Below are 10,989 nucleotides of genomic sequence, written 5' to 3'. Positions count from 1 at the left end.
TAGTGGGTTTCCCCTGTCAATTATTTTGAAACACGGAATCTCACGCAGTCACTCGGGTAGGAAGAGGGTAAGCGATAAGAAACGTTATTCCCTTTCTTTCATTTCTTTCTTTCTGTTTCTGCAAAGGTATAGGCAGAGACAGAGACAGGGCAGAGAGCGGAGTACCCTACTACAGTCTACAGGGGACCCACCCAAGGCTCAATTCCACGAGACGCAAAGCACAAAGAGGTGAAGACAGCACCAACCTCTTCTACCATAGGATCTGAGTCAGTCCTCGTGTGATGAAGCCACGTGGCAAAAATAGCAGCATCTAAGAAGCGGTGCTACCCCATTGGTGTAATCAATAATTAATATATATTATCAAAGTTTACAAAGTTAAGGAGGAGAAGGAGTTCTATTAATGTAAGCAGCTGTTGTGTTGTGTTGTGTTGTGTGGAATAGTAGGAGGTAGACGAAAATAGTAGCGGTTGCTAATATTAGTGTTTGCGTTATCAGCAAGGAACGGCCTGTGGCATTGTGCCCAGTGGACCTCCCCCACTTGCTCTCTCCTCCTCTCGCTTTGGGTTCCTTCTCTGACTCTACTTGGCCTCTGCTTCCTCTCTCTTGTCTTGTGTAGTTGACGACTGCCTTCTGCAACCAAGATTCTGTCTGTTTTATCTTCTTCTTCTTCTTCTTCTCCTTCTCCTCCTTTCTCTATAGATTTTGGTGAATCTAGAATGGGGAATTGCCAGGCAGTAGATACGGCGACCTTGGTGATACAGCATCCAGGTGGGAAGGTGGAGAGGTATTATTGGCCAATGAGCGCCAGCGAGGTCATGAGAACAAACCCAGGTCACTATGTGGCTCTCGTCCTCACCCTCTGCCTCCCTCCCGACTCCTCCCACCATACCCACAACAAGGACGACAAGCAAAAGGAGAAGGACCAACAACACCACCCCCAGCAGCAGCGCCACACCACCACCACCACAAACAACAACAACGAGGTTCGCATCACCCGCGTTAAAGTACTCCGACCTACCGATACTCTCGTTCTTGGCCAAGCTTACCGCCTCGTCACTTCCCAAGGTTCCTTTTTTCTCACCATCCTCCTCCTCTCCTTCCCTTCTTCTCTGTTACTAAGCTCTTTCATAAATAATCACATTTATTAGTTATTTGTTGCATTACAATTCCAATACTACTATACCTGTTCTGTTACTCATCCTCCATTTCTGTTTTTCTTCCGTTGCTGGGCTTATTACAGAGGTTATGAAAGGACTATGGGCGAGGAAGTGTGCAAAGAAGAAGAAGGACAACGCCACCGAATCAGCTGATAAGTCACTCAGGCTGAAGCCAAACCAGCACAGTTCCTCGGCATGTGAGACTGAGTCAATAAGCACCCACTTGGACAAGCCCAATCAGGTTCAGGTGAGGTCTCTTCTTCTTTGATCGCTATTATTGTACTTCCTCATTCTCACCAATCATTCCTACTACCCCGTGCAGCTCTGCAAAAAGGGGGGTAGCTTGCTTATTCACAAATCCCACCCAATCACTATGTGGTTTGGGTGGGAGCATAATCAACCAGACTTCACACATCACCCAGAAGGCCAGAACACAGCCACAAAGGCTTTAAACACAGGGCTTCAGTTCAGAGTCGCTGCTAAGTTTTCCCAACTTGGGAGATCAGCTAAAAGAGTAGAAGAGAGAAAAAACATTTACAAGTGACAGTGAAACTATCAATTTCCATTATGAATATTCATTTATGAATCATGTCATAAATTTCAGGTGGTAAAACATGAGAGACACCGACCAAGGATCCCTTCAGCACCATCAGCTTCAACAAGGTCAAGACCGTGGCGCCCCTCATTACAGAGCATCTCCGAGGCCGCGCAAGCTGAACGCTGATGGATGATATATCAAAATCTTTCCTCCCTCCATCTCAAATGACTGCGGTCAGCAACCAGAGCAATGGACTGCCCTCAACCCAAACCTTGGAAATAAGTACAGTACATCTGTGTAGGAGGGTAATGGGTAAGCATGCCAAGTGATCCCAAACTCCCACATCGAAACTGACACAATTGAGTAATACAAACCCTTTGTATAAAGATGAAGAGCCTTGCCTTGGCATCCAAAGTTGTAATCGCTACTTTTACAGATGAATTTTAGATTTGTCTTCAGATTAAAGGTCAGCATCATGAACGTCTGGTTCTCTCTATGCCTTTTACCCAATACGCCGGCCTGTGGAAACTGAAGTAAACAAACACGAAATATCATTTAGGATGTTGGGAGTTCCAGACTTCCCAGTCCTGATCGACATAGTTTTGAGCCCATAAAAGTGCAGCCCGTGCAGCCACAGGTGCTCCTGGCAGCTTCTTCTCCTTAAGAGCAACTAGCATATCTGTGAAAGGTTCCACCAATAACGTTCCAGGGCCTCCATACTCCTTGTGCAGGAAATCACTGAATATCTGCTCCACACCGATACCCATTTAGTCAGCATTAATATTTCCACAAAATTTATATTAAAGCTGCAAAACTCTTGCCTTTTTGAAGAATTTTAAAGCATCAAAACATATATTAACAAAATATTTGACACAGTGGGAAACTTGGCCTAGAATGCACTGGAAGGTGATGGCAATTTCATGGAAGATGGCTGAAAAGTGTCATTTCTGTAAAGTCAATACTTCAACTGTTTTGTACCAAAAAAAAAAATACTTCAACTGTTTCCAAGTTAGAACAATTTAGGGTGCCATGGTAAAAAGCTGGATAGAATTGCTTTATTGTTTCAAAAGAAAGAAATCACCACTACAGGCCAAGAGGAAAGTTAGACGCGGTTGCCACAAGTTGCGTAATCAGCCATTGGCCAAAGCAAGCTGAGGCTGCTACATCTGCTAGTTAATAGTTTCCCACATAAGACACAACCCGAAAATAATGCCCTTCAGCAAAGAGTCAACATACCAATCATTTTAAGGATCTGAAAGTTTTTGCTTGAATGGGAAGTGAGAACTATTAGATAATTAGTAAGAGATAATAAGACAGAAGACCTTCTTGACTATTGCCTACCCAAGTGGATGCCAGATCCAACTAGTTATCTTTGTTGTAAATATATCTATCAATCAAATATTTTGGCCATATATGTGTGTTGAAAGCTAATTTCAACCCTTACTTTTCTTAGCAATGATGCTAACTTCAAATGTATTCCAAGAATTTAGGATAAAAGAAGGCAAGCATAGTTATTGAAGCACGTCTCTATGAGAGTCATGGCTGTATTCAACAGCTACTCAAATGTCTCCACCTAGGGTCATCCCACGCCAGCCGCTCCACTATCTTCTAAGACTAGTTAATGTCTTTTGCTGCTTTCTGTATGGGCTGACTCTGGCTTTTTTTCAAAACTTGGTCGGATTAATAATTAGAAGGTCCTCTCCAGGCCTGGATATTGAACCTAGAATCCTTATCCAACTCTTATAGACTTTATCTAGGTCAAACTTCTGCACTATCATGTCATCATATGCAAATTTTGGTTTCTTTCTTACCAACTTGGAGGGTTAAAAGACGGTTTACCCACATGAATGAACATAGTAGGAGAATGAAGCTCTTCCATCAACCTTATATTTTTATGCCAATCTCCAGATCTGTTCCACCAAAAATTCTCCAGTTCTGAATATTTCCTCCTTGGTGTGTATAACACAAAATCTGAGGCCAAATAGAGTGACAGGTAAATTTGTGTGGCAAAACCCAATTAGTTGGGTTAAAACTTTGACGGGTAAAGTAACACAACACTCAAAAGACAATAGGAAAGAGAACTGAAGGTCAGTAGGATCGTTAAAACCACCTGTCTGACAATCTTAATGAAGTTTTTCATGTTGTCAAAATAGAAACCCAGTCTACAATGATCTGAAACATGAAAGCCATTCACAAAGCTCCCTTGTTAAGGAATTCATGTCATTAACTATATGACAGTTCTCTGAATTGCTTCCATATGTAGAATTCTTGATACGTATCCTATCAGACTATCTTAACATCTGGAAAAATGAGTTATCTACCTTCCTTTTACTAGATTAACAGTATTTTCTATAGGTCCATTATTTGAATTCATTAATTGCTTAGAATTTTGATTGAAGAGTAAGAGAGCTGTACTTAAGCACTCTGAATGCCAAGTTGATGCTCTTTTGACATTTTACTGATTCTTTCTGTGAATGGAAAACATTTTAGTATTTCAAGATAACAAGTATATAAGGCTAGCTGTGGTGGATATCTCATATGGCAGCCTAGAACATCAACAGGTGCCCTCAGTCCATTTTGAAGATGACATTATGGTCAACTTTGGGGAAGAGTTGGAAGAAGTGGGTATTGTGGTAGACCCCTTCTTTGTCCCTTCACCTCTTGGCTCTTGCCATAAAAGTATAAAACAAGTCATTTTCCTAAAGAAAACTAAGGGAACTCGAAAAATGGTAGCATGACTCTGCTAATCTCTTCATTTGAAGCAGAAAAGTGACTGATCTCTTATGTTGTTTATTAACTATGGTAATTTTTCAAGTTAACCATCTAATTTGCTGCTTAACTTTGCACTGCATAAATTTGTACGCTAAACAGTGACGAGGAGACCTCAAAGGCACTCCACATGATTCTGCCTTTGAAGGCTGAGAAATAGTTTGGGCCACATTAAAGTTTGCCATGGATCAGGATTCAGGGACATACTCTCAATGTATTTTTAAACGTATGCAGTTGTTTCTAGAATATAGAAGCAATGATAAACTAAAAAGTTCAAACAATACTATATGCAGCTTCAAAAAGAGTAGTTTTAGTTTCCTAGCAAAGTGATGTTTCCTAGTGGCATAGCCAGATGGTTTAAAATCCAACTTGGAATGAGATAGAACCTCAAACCTCCCTTGTGTCTTTTCTCATGTCTTTACAGGTGTCAGGGTTCCTAGATGGACTATTTGGACCTTCCAAAGAGTGCTCAACAGAAACAAACTATTATGGAACAAAACCAAGGTTCCCTATTTTAAATACAAATATTAGTAACATTTTGCATTGATTTACAAGGATAAGATCATAGTTAACATCTGTGACTACATGCATGGAAATGAGTTGTGGCATGATTGTTTCTTATAAATGTCAACATCAAGCTGGCCTGCTAAATGTCTGCATTTCTGAGAAATTGAATCAGTTTGATTTTGAACTGTGGTTACTAATTTAAAGATCTGTTAAACTGCTTGAGTAGCTAGTGCCACAGTTTACTACAAGAGATAGAATCTTGCTTATATTTGTACTTGTAATGAAGTCCAGATTCATATAATTTAGTAGAGGAGGATAAGAAGCATGTAAAAATGCTTTTTCCAAAGAGATTATTTTCTAGAGGACATTCCTTACCTCAACAAAATCCAATTCCGTAAACTACAGGTAAAGATTCATTTGAGGGAACAGTTTAGTCAAAGCCTGGTATCTTTTCATTACTGGTGAATGATCGTTAATCTAATTGAGAGATGATACTACTTCAACATATTTAGCATGAGAATTATTTTAAAGTTTTTCTCTCTCAATTGCTCCAGGAGTGCAAGGTCATAAAATTTACAACTTTCAACCACACTTCCTACTTGACAAAAATCTGGCTATCCCTTTTTCATGCAATGAGAAACTGTAGCAGTATACTGAATTGCTTTCCTTCTTATGCATGATACAAAGGTAACTGACATTCAGCACCATGAAGGAAGGATGCAAATCCACTGCTAGGGAGCTCTAGGGCTAAGCTCTTAAGACATTCAGATGGTATACTGGTGAAGCTTTTCTACTGAAGGAATTCCAGTCCCTTGCCCTATAGTTATAGCTATATAACCATCCATTGAATTCACCTTATGGATAATTGTTATTATAGCGGTAATGGAAAGGTTTGAGATGAGGGAAAACTTGAGTAAATAATCAAATTGAAAACAAATCTATACAACATTAAGCAGTTGGGTTATTCAATTGTTGGTCTTTCTCAAGCGGCTTGTACGCATAATGGGAAACATAGCCACATTCAGACGAGTCAAACTTATTCACTCTACAAATGATTGAAATATGATTCTCTTGTCTCAGCAGAGCTAATCAATGCACCAAAATTTTGACGACAATTTTTATATCAACTTATTCAGCAAGGGAATTGTTTTAGAGTTCTACTCTCATTTGCTCCAGGCTACTAGCGGTTGGAAGTTCATGGTCATCAAAGTATGCAAATTTCATACACACTTTCTACCAATGGGAACCAGAGGGAGCATAAAAATTCCCTTCCTCTAACTTGCATGATACAAAAGTAATCAATATTCAGTATCATGAAGGAAGCATACAAAGCCACTGCTAGAGAGCTCAAGGGCTAAGCACTTGGACATTCAAATGTTCTGCTGGTGAAGTTTTTCTACTGAGGGAGGTTTGAGTTGAAGTAAAACTCAAATAGAAAATCAAATAGAAGCAAACAAGAAAAAAAATACAACAACTTTCATAGCATCAAGCAGATCAGTTCAGGCATGACAAAGTAGTGGGGCTCCACAAATTATTGAAGCAGAACTCTCTATTTCAGCCTAGTTTATCAATGCAGCAAACAATTAAAACCAAAATCTAGACATTCTCGCAATAAAGCCAACCCTAGGTTTGGGATAGTGCTCTGCGAGTAGAGATATGAGACATCTTTTCAACACTATTTTCGTGAGATGGGCAAGGCATATATAGATAACAAATGGAAATACTCGTCAGGAGTCAAACTAAGTTACAAAACAAAATCATTACCTCAGCACAGACCTTTACGACCGCATCGAGTTCTTCTCCAAACGTCTCCCTGTCCTTGGAGAGCTTCTTCAGAAGCTCGCCCCTGAACTTCTGGGTTTCCTGTGGGAATCCATAAATGTATAAAAAGAACTGATGTAAGAAACTCAACATGCTGAAGGAAGGATGCAGCTTCAATTAACAGAGTAAGCTCTCTAGAAATATCCAAAAATCTCAGAACTACAGTTACAAGAAGAAATGGGTGATAATTCAAATTATGGAAGGGAAAGAAATAAACTCACAGCCTCTGCAAATTCTGGAATTGGGTCGGGATAAACATATTTCTGCTGTGCTGCCACCCTCGGAGGCTCTATGGAGAACCTTAAGAAGATGGGTTTTATCGTGGTTGTGGGGAAGGACGAAACGGAAGGGATTGAGGAGTGAAGGCGCTGAGTAAAAGAAAGGGAAAAGGCATTCAGAGTAACAACCTCAGATGTTCCGCTTCTGAAAGGGGAGGAAAGAGAAAAGGAGATGGGAGTGGAAATGTACGAAGTGCAGGAGGAGAGAGCCATGGTAGTCACTGCAAAAAGACGATAGTCGCAGAGATGAGAGTCTTTTGCTATGTCGTAGCCTCGTGGGTAGAAGAAACGCGCGACGTGCTGCACTGAGTGCACTCAGCGTTTCAAAATCGGTGATTCGGCAGGGACCAATGTCGGTTTCCGCCGTTCCGAATTGAAATATTCACGCCAAGATTCCCCTGAATCGGTGGTGGGTTTTCGGATCAAATAACCGATTTTAGAGTTCTTGAGACCCATAACGGCAGATTTCAATCTGATCTGCATCGAAATCGTCAGGGACCGATTCAGTCGCAGTCTGAGTCTCTGAAGGGTTCCACGGTGCTCAGAAAAAACTCGGGCATAGGCTAGTCTAGGGTTATTGGGTTGGCCCTAGCCCAAGTAACATCGCTTGGTATAGAAGCAACTTCTCTTTTTTTTCTTTTTTCTTTTTTTTTGTAGCGTCTGGGTCCAAGTTTTGCCCAAACCCTTGGGCCAGATTGCTAGAACTCATGACTGCCAATGATGGATCCACTCATGCCTGGACCTATATCCAACAAGAAATTATAAGCCCATCTGAGCTTCATAGATATGAAAATTTACAGGGCAAGATCCTAAAGTTAGGGGACTTAGATCTGAAGCCAAAACCCTAGACTAGACCATTCGACATTATTAAAAAAAAAAAAAAATGATCGGACATTATCTTATAGAAACCAAACTTAAAGTCCTAATCCATGTATTTGTGGTTTGAAATTGTGATTATTGTACGAAAAATGACTAGAATTTTACTACTGTGTTTTACAGGCCATGTCTGAACAAGTAGACTTTTTTAGGTTTGAGAGTCCTGGGCTGAGTTCAGCCCATAACAGATAGCCATGAGCTGGGCAAACCTAATTTTTTAATTAATCCAGGCCCATCTCAATGTGCAGTCCATACATGCAGGATCCATTGGTTTGGCAAAAACCTACCAGCCAGGGGTATAGCAGTTTTCCTAGTGAAACTATAAAGCTAAGTAAGACTTTTGGAGTCGATGGGATATTGAACCTAGAGGATGAACAGAAAAAGATGAGGAACACCATATATAATTTAATTGGACGGTTCAACATGTACCTACCAAGAATACCTTTCTAGATGTGATTTTAATAAAATTAAGTTATTTTAATAATAATAATAAATAGTACCACTTCATGGCGGCTTCGTTAAGATAAGCTTCCTTTGATGGTCCATAAAATTTCACCATTTGAGGGTAAATGATGTGGTAATTCCAATCATTAGTGGATAGACCGTGAAAGGTATGAATAAGTCACTTGTCAAATATGAAGCTCAAATTCAATCATATGATCCCTTACATCCTCATGTATCCATGCACATGTACAATACTCGAGCTACTATTGTACATTTTTTCATAATTTTTTATTTTCAAAGGTCAATTTATCACGTTAAAACTTGACATTCGAATAGCAATCTAGGGGTCTACTTCTCCACAAAATTTGGCCAGGATAGAGGTTAAGTGGCAAGATGCAAAGTGAACTCCTTCCTTCGTAATCGAGTGAGGATTGGTCAACACCAATCTTGAGACAGACCAGCTTATATTAGACAGAAATACCACTATGTTCAATTAAAAATTAACTTTTGTCTTTTCCAATCCATCGATACTAACTATACCGAAGAAGAATTGAGATCGATCAAAACTGATATCAATCCGGCTCAATTCAGGCCGATCCGATTCCTCAAACCATGCTGTCGATACGTCACTCAATGGTCACCCCTCCTCAACCCTAAAGCGCCTTTCTTTTTTAATGCAACTATCGATTGAAATTTGAAAATATGAAATACAGTAAAGAGGGTTTGGTTGGGACCCCGCTAATCATGTCACTAACCAAGCCTACCTTCACAATGGTCTTCTTCGATCTTCAGCTTGTGGTGGAAAGTAATTGCGTATGTAAGGGATGAGAGGAGAGCAATCCAAGATTAATAGAAAAAGAGAGAGATGGGTTGCCGTGGGAGATTTGGAAATCATATTCTCTTTTGCTTTTGACATTTTTGGCATTTAAGGATTAGTTTTCAAGCTTTCAAATCTGTTCTTTTACTTTTATTAATTTTCTACTAATAAGTACGTAAATTAATAATTAATATGGCAGCTCAAGTTAATGCAAAGAAAGCTATTAATTGGAAGAGGGGAATTAAACTTTACGTCTTACACATGTCATGCACTAAAACACTTTTCAGCTTCATTAGGAAAAAAACATGAAAGTGGAAAGATGAAGAACGTGAAAATCTATCCATACTTTTACAGAATTGCAGTGTAAAAGTTAAGCTTCTCTCATCTACTTTTAACTATAAGGGTCTCCTTTATGGGTTAATTAAGGCTTCAAAACTTTCGACTTTAGTACTCGTCCCTCTTTTGGGTCCTACCTGTTCTCTTATCATCCTAACAGAACTTAGTCATTTTAATGCATCAGCTTAGTAATTAAACTGATAATCTCTTATTTTAACAGGTTTCCCCACCCTCATAGAAATCCATCAATTAGTACTTTTTAAACCTCATATGCCCTCCTTGATTGATTGCCTAGGTTTCATAGGTCTCCTTTAACCCCCCACGAATGTCTAGCTAAAAGTTTAAGCATTTGGGCTTTTGATATTGTAATTACAAGGAAAGAACAGAAAAGAAGAAAGAGAGAATTATATGATGGGAGCTTGTTTGAAGAGAGAGAGAGAGAGAGAGAGAGAGATGTGGTCTCTTTGATGATTGAATATATGACCCTTTTGTCTCCACTGCTTGGATGGAAGATGGAGGCAATGGCACTATCTGAAAGCAAATAAAAGTATAAGACAGACAGGCACGCTCCCCATGATTTCTCTCTCTCTCTCTCTCTCTCTCTCTCTCTCTCTCTTCCCCGTATCAGATTCTTTTGATGGCATCCAAGAAGGGTACTGTGAGTTGGAAAGCTAGCAATTGGGGCAGCATCTCACTTCCCACTGACAATGGATCCATGCACCAAATCCTTCTCACAAAAGTGAAATTGAGTGTTAATATCTTTGTAGGCCTAGTTTTAGTTTACTTAGGATTTCAGATGGTCTCCTGGGTAAGTATTAAGTACCCATTGTGTCAAGACAGCTTGAGAAAAATCTCATTTGGATAATCTATTTCCCCGCTTCTCCTAAGCTGCTGAAATGCTCTCATTAAGGTTTTGAGTACATTGGGTCATAATATGAAAAGTATAATGTGGAGATCATGGTAGTGGGTTGTTGTGCTAGTCGAGGTGAGCGTAAGCTGACCCAGACACCATGGTTAACAGGAAAAAAAAATGAGTATAATGTGATTTTTCACATTGATTATTTTGACAATGGGAAAAATGTATCAAACTATATCTTATTGTGGGATGTATTATAAGCCTTAATTACGGTTTAGGATTTGAGGTTAATAATCAATGTGATCTTGACTAACGACACCTAATGTTGATTTAGGTAAGCTCAGATTAATGGACGAACAAGAGACTCTAGATCTTGTCTGGTTGCAAAGGAAATAAAGGGTAAAGAAGTGAAACACATCAACACTAAAATAGAAACTTTTGTAATCATAATTTATCATGATTGTATAACCAATTCCAAAACATTCCAAATCTAGTTATTCAATTTTATTTATTTATTTATTTGATAGGTAATTTAATTCTACTTTCAATCAAACCCTTTTGATTTGGAAAGGAAAATAAAGACAAAATAT

The 10,989-nt window shown here is 39.3% G+C and overlaps 2 protein-coding genes across 6 annotated transcripts; one reads left to right on the top strand and one right to left on the bottom strand.

Annotated features, from left to right (window-relative positions):
* Nucleotides 1–369: 369 nt before the first annotated feature.
* Nucleotides 370–2,153, top strand: LOC122077348. Of its 2 annotated transcripts, none has more exons than XM_042643269.1 (3): nt 370–1,065; nt 1,241–1,404; nt 1,480–1,755. In XM_042643269.1, the coding sequence occupies exons 1-3, from the start codon at nt 717–719 to the stop codon at nt 1,699–1,701; spliced, it is 735 nt and encodes a 244-aa protein (XP_042499203.1). In that variant the 5' UTR covers nt 370–716; the 3' UTR covers nt 1,702–1,755. The 2 variants fall into 2 exon arrangements, with proteins under 2 accessions (XP_042499203.1, XP_042499204.1); XM_042643270.1 differs by lacking the exon at nt 1,480–1,755 and adding an exon at nt 1,762–2,153 and having other exon boundaries at nt 379–1,065.
* Nucleotides 2,154–2,240: 87 nt separating this feature from the next.
* On the bottom strand, nt 2,241–7,478 carry LOC122077349 (protein PLASTID REDOX INSENSITIVE 2, chloroplastic-like). 4 transcript variants are annotated; one of them, XR_006139772.1, is made up of 4 exons: nt 7,014–7,478; nt 6,736–6,834; nt 3,507–3,666; nt 2,307–2,441 (listed from the first exon to the last, which is right to left on the bottom strand). XR_006139772.1 is itself a non-coding variant. In XM_042643273.1 (4 exons), exons 1-3 carry the CDS (start codon nt 7,281–7,283, stop codon nt 3,580–3,582), a joined length of 456 nt encoding a protein of 151 aa, XP_042499207.1. In that variant the 5' UTR covers nt 7,284–7,477; the 3' UTR covers nt 2,307–2,441; nt 3,539–3,579. The 4 variants fall into 4 exon arrangements, 3 of the variants coding, with proteins under 3 accessions (XP_042499206.1, XP_042499205.1, XP_042499207.1); XM_042643273.1 differs by having other exon boundaries at nt 3,539–3,666; nt 7,014–7,477; XM_042643272.1 differs by lacking the exon at nt 3,507–3,666 and having other exon boundaries at nt 2,241–2,441; nt 6,748–6,834; nt 7,014–7,466.
* Nucleotides 7,479–10,989: the final 3,511 nt, after the last annotated feature.

This window comes from Macadamia integrifolia, chromosome 4 (assembly GCF_013358625.1).
Source record: "Macadamia integrifolia cultivar HAES 741 chromosome 4, SCU_Mint_v3, whole genome shotgun sequence".
Taxonomy (NCBI): domain Eukaryota; kingdom Viridiplantae; phylum Streptophyta; class Magnoliopsida; order Proteales; family Proteaceae; genus Macadamia; species Macadamia integrifolia.
The sequence above is the reverse complement of the archived record's forward strand: the minus strand, read 5'-3'. Positions and strand labels throughout refer to the sequence as shown.

Excerpts from the sequence above, each read along its gene's own strand:
- LOC122077348 (XM_042643269.1), top strand. The coding sequence starts at position 717 with ATGGGGAATTGCCAGGCAGTAGATACGGCGACCTTGGTGATACAGCAT. Across the intron at positions 1,066-1,240 it reads CCGCCTCGTCACTTCCCAAG|AGGTTATGAAAGGACTATGG; the intron begins GTTCCTTTTTTC and ends GGCTTATTACAG. Across the intron at positions 1,405-1,479 it reads ACAAGCCCAATCAGGTTCAG|CTCTGCAAAAAGGGGGGTAG; the intron begins GTGAGGTCTCTT and ends TACCCCGTGCAG.
- LOC122077349 (XM_042643271.1), bottom strand. The coding sequence starts at position 7,283 with ATGGCTCTCTCCTCCTGCACTTCGTACATTTCCACTCCCATCTCCTTT. Across the intron at positions 6,835-7,013 it reads TTCCAGAATTTGCAGAGGCT|GAAACCCAGAAGTTCAGGGG; the intron begins GTGAGTTTATTT and ends GGATTCCCACAG. Across the intron at positions 2,442-6,735 it reads TCGTAAAGGTCTGTGCTGAG|ATATTCAGTGATTTCCTGCA; the intron begins GTAATGATTTTG and ends GGTGTGGAGCAG.